The sequence below is a fragment of the Ctenopharyngodon idella genome, chromosome 17 (genome assembly GCF_019924925.1).
Source record: "Ctenopharyngodon idella isolate HZGC_01 chromosome 17, HZGC01, whole genome shotgun sequence".
NCBI lineage: Eukaryota > Metazoa > Chordata > Actinopteri > Cypriniformes > Xenocyprididae > Ctenopharyngodon > Ctenopharyngodon idella.
In genome coordinates, this window is record NC_067236.1 from 24,318,160 (window position 1) to 24,324,159 (window position 6,000).

The window sequence follows — 6,000 nt, forward strand, 5'->3', positions numbered from 1 at the left end:
CCTGGGATGGCTCCACCTGGGTAGGGGGAGACTCATCTGACAGGTGACAGCAGAGCTGGCTCTGCTAGGGAAAGACACGGGCTCGCCGTAGGGAGTTGACCGTGGACAAATACACACATGGGACCACTCACACGTCGGTGACGGAGGTTTGGCCTGGCATCAGACACTCCGCAATGTCCGAGCCGAAGGGGGAGGCGGAGGAACTCGACAGGGTTCGCCAAGCGGGGAACTCGACTGGAGTAAAAAAGATGCACGTATCCAGCCCAGGGGGCGGGAGTGGCATTGCAAGCCGACACTAGAACGGGCTCTTCGCGTCTACCGGCTGGTGGAAGTGAGTACACGGGAAGATACCGGTTCTACACGAAGGCTATAGAATCTAGCGAACGTGTTAGGTGTCGCCCAGCCCGCAGCTCTACAGATATCTGCCAGTGAGGCGCCGTGAGCCAGCGCCCAGGAAGAGGCCACTCCTCTGGTGGAGTGGGCTCTCAACCTGAGCGGGCAAGGCACGCCCTGGGACTCATACGCCATGGCGATGGCGTCCACTATCCAGTGGGCCATCCTCTGCTTGGAGACAGCCTTTCCCTTCTGCTGGCCTCCGTAACAGACAAAGAGCTGATCTGAGGTCCTGAAGCTTCGCGTTCTATCCACGTACAGGCACAGAGCGCGGACGGGACAGAGCAAAGCTAGGGCTGGGTCTGCCTCCTCCGAAGGCAGCGCTTGCAGGTTCACTACCTGATCTCGAAAGGGAGTGGTAGGAACCTTGGGCACATATCCAGGCCGGGGTCTCAGGATAACGTGAGAGTCACCGGGCCCGAATTCCAGGCATGATTCGTCAACCGAAAATGCATGCAGGTCCCCTACCCTCTTGAGCGAGGCCAATGCAACCAGGAGGACGGTCTTTAGGGACAGTACTTTTAACTCGACTGATTGCAAAGGCTCGAAGGGACGACCCCGGAGAGATGTAAGAACCAGGGTCAGATCCCAAGAGGGTACAGAGGGGGGCCGGGGAGGATTAAGTCTCCTCGCCCCCCTCAAGAACCTGACGATCAGATCGTGCTTCCCTAGCGATTTACCATCAACTGCATAGTGATGTGCGGCAATAGCGGCAACATACACCTTGAGGGTGGAGGGAGACAGCCTTCGCTCCAGGCCCTCTTGCAGAAAGGAAAGCACGGTTCTGACCGAACATGATCGGGGGTCCTCTCGCTCTTGTTGAGAGGAACACCATTCGACGAACAGGTTCCACTTCAGCGCGTAGAGGTTCCTCGTAGAAGGAGCTCTAGCGGAAGTGATAGTGTCTGCGACCGCTTGCGGGAGATCACTCATAACCTCTGCTTCCCGTCCAGGGACCACACAGGTCGGGGTTTCCACAGGTCGGGACGCGGGTGCCAGAGGGTGCCCCGTCTCTGAGTCAGGAGGTCCTTCCTCAGAGGAATGGGCCAGGGAGGTGCTGTTGCGAGGAGCGTGAGGTCCGAGAACCAGGTCCGAGTGGGCCAGTATGGAGCCACTAACAAGACCTGCTCCTTGTCCTCCCTGACTTTGCACAGGAGCTGTGCGAGAAGGCTCACTGGGGGAAACGCATATTTGCGTAGGCCCCAGGGCCAGCTGATTGCCAGGGCATCCGTGCCGAGCGTGCCGCCGGTCAGGGAATAGAACAACTGGCAGTGGGCAGTCTCCGGGGAGGCAAACAGATCTATCTGTGCCTCGCCGAAGCGCTGCCAAATCAGCTGGACCACCTGGGGATGGAGTCTCCATTCGCCCGTAAGCGGAGGCTGCCGTGAGAGCTCGTCGGCTGCACGGTTGAGCATGCCTGGGACGTGAATGGCCCGAAGCGACCTCAGATGCTTCTGACTCCATAGCAAGAGATGGCGGGCGAGTTGCGACATACGGCGGGAGCGTAGACCACCCTGATGGTTGATGTACGCAATGGCCGCAGTGCTGTCCAAGTGGACCAGTACGTGCTTGTATGTCAACAGCTCCTGGAAGCGGCCCAGTGCAAGATGTACTGCTAGCAACTCGAGGCAATTGATAGCCAATGCAGTTGGGGCCCGTCCACAGACCCGATGCTGCATGCCCGTTGTACGTGGCTCCCCACCCCGTGGAGGAGGCATCTGTGTGGACCACAGCATGCCTGGACACTTGTTCGAGGGGAACTCCCGCCCGCAGGAACGAAGGGTCCGACCACTTGGTGAGGGTGCGACGGCAGTTTGGTGTCACGGGGACACGGAACGTACTGCGCTGCCACGCCCATCTCGGGACCTGGCCGCGGAGCCAGTGTTGAAGCGGCCTCATATGAAGCAATCCAAGCGGCAAAATGTGCTTCTGCTTAAGCATCTTGAACGGCAGCCTGTGAAGGGACCGGTTCAGGACACGCAGATCCAGGATTGGCCGTAGCCCACCGCCCTTCTTCGGTACAATGAAGTAGGGGCTGTAGAACCCTGACTTCATATCGGCTGGAGGGACCGGCTCGATTGCATCCTTCACCAGGAGGACAGCAATCTCCGCCCGGAGAACAGGTGCATTGTCCAGGGACACCTGAGCGAAGTGGACACCCCTGAAGACCGGGGGACGCCGGGCGAACTGAATCGCATAGCCGAGTCTGATAGTTATTTATACCACCTGGCGGGGGCGGTGCGCATTATGCAAATATCGCACGCCAACTCCATTGGCCTGTTGTAGTTCACTCGAAGCTGATAGGGCTCTCTAGCGATATCCCAATTCGTCGGTCACTACTGACGTACGTCGAACGTGACCGATTGAAAGGGAACTTTCTTTATGGTAAAGCACTAATGCATTATAGAAATAACCGTTTGATTTGCTGTATAGCTGCTTTGAAACAATGTGTATTGTGATAGAAAAAAATTGACTTGACTTACATTATTAATTTATCATGAAATAAATGTTACCAGTGAACCTGGTTAAATTAATTGTTATGAGCTGATTAATTCAGTGTTGGTGTCGGTTATTAATATTTTATTTTATATAGATCTATTTTTTTTATCAGGCTATCAACTCACGGACCACCAGCAGTCTGTAGACCACAGTTTGTGAGCCACTAAATTATCCTCACTGTCTCATAAAACCATAGAATATATCTGCTTTTTTCCTCTGTTTTTTTTTTTTTTCCTTTTTTTTCTGTAGGGTGACTCATTGTCTACAAGTCTCCATGTGGATTTTGGAGATGGCACCTCAGTGTCATACTCCAATATAAGTCGCCTTGGTGACAGCATCACACACACGTACAAGGTTGCTGGGATATTTAGGGTCACCGCACGTGCTCAGAACAGTCAGGGGACTGACAGCAGCTCGGTCTATCTGCACATCACTAGTATGTACATGACCGCACACATATATTTCTACAAATTTGAATTTTCTTTAAGAAGCCACTGCCATCACTGTAAAAAAAAAACTCTTTTCTGTCACACTAAATTACCTCTATGCCACTCACTACACATCTAGACAATTTATTTCAGAACCATCTCACAATGAAAGATGTGTAGAAGAAGAAACTGCTGTTGTGTATGGTGCTAAATGTGATAGTTATTGACTTCATATTGTGTCTGATGAGATATCACGTCCAATGTGTTGTGTTAGGTCCCGTGGAGCGTATCTTTCTTTCGGCACCAGTGGTCGTCATCAGAGGAAGAGAGGCCAACCTGACAGCAGTGCTGTGGCCCAGTCAGCCCAGGACCGCTACCTTCTACTGGTGGTTCAATAACAGCACAGAGGTTCAAACGCTGAGTATTTATATACACGAGGCTTGGATCAGTTATTCAGCTATTCCAGTATTACTTTTGACCTCTAACAAAACAAGGGCTCTGCCAAAGATATTGTGCTTGCCAGGGTCAGATAGGTAAACCTGTTTTAGGATGGATTCGGATTGAGGTCAAATGAGTAAAAACCTTTGTTCATCTTCGGAACACAAATTAAGATATTTTTCATGAAATCCAAGAGCTGTCTGACTCCTCCATATACAGCAATTTAATCACCACTTTCAAGGTCCAGAAAGGTACTAAAGACATCGTTAAAATAGCTCATGTGACTGCAGTCGTTCAACCTTAATTTTATGAAGTGAAGAGAATACTTTTTGTGTAAAAACAAAACAAAAATAACTTTATTCAACAATATCTACTGACAGGGAAGAGAAGAAATTGTTGAATAAAGTTGTTATTTCTGTTTTTGTGCACAAAAAGTATTCTTGTCGCTTCATAAAATTAATGTTGAACCACTGTAGTCATGTGAACTATTTTAACAATGTCTTTACTACCTTTCAGGGCCTTGAAAGAGACAGCTCTAGGATTTCATCAAAAATATTCAATTTGTGTTCCAAAGATGAACAAAGGTCTTACATTTGGAACAACATGAGGGTGAGTAATTAATGACAGAATATTCATTTTTGGTTGAACTAACCCTTTAATCTACCTTTCCAAAGTTTGAAGTCTATGATTTTTATTTATTTATTTATTTATTTATTTATTTTGAGAAAGCAATTGATACTTTTAGTCCGCAAGGACAAATTGAACTGAACAACAATAACAGTAAAGAAATTTATTATGTTATTTTTATTTCAAATAAATGCTGTTCTTTCCAGCTTTCCTCAAAGAGGCCCACACTGAATTAAGCTTCACAGGCATTTTCAAATGATAATAATAAGAAATGTTTTTGAGCAGCAAATCAGCATATTAGAATGATTTATCAAGAATCATGTAACACTGAAGACTGTAGTAATGATGCTGAAAATTCAGCTTTGTGATCACAGAAATAAATAACCTTTGAAAATATATTATAATAGAAAGCAGTTATTTTAAATGTAATAATATTTCACAATATTACTCTTTTACTGTAATTTTGATCAAATAAATGCAGACGTGGTGAGCATAAGAGACTTCTTTCAAAAACATGAAAAAATCTTAATGACCCCAAACTTTTGAACGGTAGAATATGTTGTTAATATTGCTGACATTTTGTTTTTGCCTTTGTTTTAATTATTACTTAATGTTCTCCAGATCATCACAGACTTTATTCTGGTTTCTTGTATCATGCAGGATTAGGATAGATTTACACTAGAGTTATTATTGGCATATGAATCCCTATTTAATGATGCTTTCAAACATCACTGAATAATGTTCCTAATCACACTATGAGATCATTCAGTTCAGGTCTGCTTAACATTTCTGATGTGAAACGCATAAAAAGTAGCAGAGCAGCTTTTAATGATTATTCATCTAAGTTCTAGAGCATTTTCCTGCTGGAAATCTGCCACAGAGCTGACCAGTTTGAAAGCATTCACTTGCACAGAAGCTTTGTATTATAATTTAATGTCCTGTTTCGATTCTTTTCATAAAATATCTAATTGTATTATTGTTGTAGTATTATTGTTCATTTCACCTTGTGTACCTTATTTTAGGGCGATGCAAACAGAACACAGACCCACTGAAAAGGAGCAAAAATGTTGCCCAGATTTGTTTTATAAGCCAGTTGTTTTTGTATGTGCTTGCATTTAATGTTTAATAAAGTAATAATATACACCAACAAGTGCAGCCAGGCAAAAAGCAGAGCCTCCAGTCTGTTAGCAATATTAAAAAAAGAATATACTTGTAAATAATTTAAGTGAAGTAAATGCATTAACCCATTATACACTAAAAGTACAATGTTTTTGTATTCACTACTTTCATTACCATGGAAAACTAGGCAGCATTAAAGTGTAACTGCATTGTTTTGAATGAATGTGAATGTTAAAATGCCATTTATAAATGTCAGTCTAATTTAGTGCTGCTGCCCAACATCATGTTCTAGAACAAGACCAAAGGACCACAAAATTAGATCTGCAAAGCCCTCCATATTATTACAAATACATTTTGCAAACAGAGTGGCTTGTTAAGAAATACTAGGAAAAAGCATAAAGATCCCCAAGACCAGTATATCTACAGAAAGCCCCGAGATCAAAACATGACAACTGAACCGTGAAACACAGCGGGAATTTGGTCATATAGGGCTGTA

General features: G+C 45.6%; 1 protein-coding gene across 2 annotated transcripts in view; it reads left to right on the forward strand.

The window, feature by feature from the left end:
• Positions 1-6,000, forward strand: part of sorcs3b (sortilin related VPS10 domain containing receptor 3b) — a 100,931-nt gene that overhangs the window by 75,540 nt on the left and 19,391 nt on the right. The window contains exons 19-21 of one of the 2 annotated variants that reach the window (XM_051867727.1): positions 3,142-3,328; positions 3,595-3,728; positions 4,275-4,367. In XM_051867727.1, coding sequence (XP_051723687.1) covers positions 3,142-3,328; positions 3,595-3,728; positions 4,275-4,367 — 414 coding nt within the window. The remainder of the gene's footprint in view (positions 1-3,141; positions 3,329-3,594; positions 3,729-4,274; positions 4,368-6,000) is intronic. The other variant, XM_051867728.1, reaches the window with a different exon arrangement.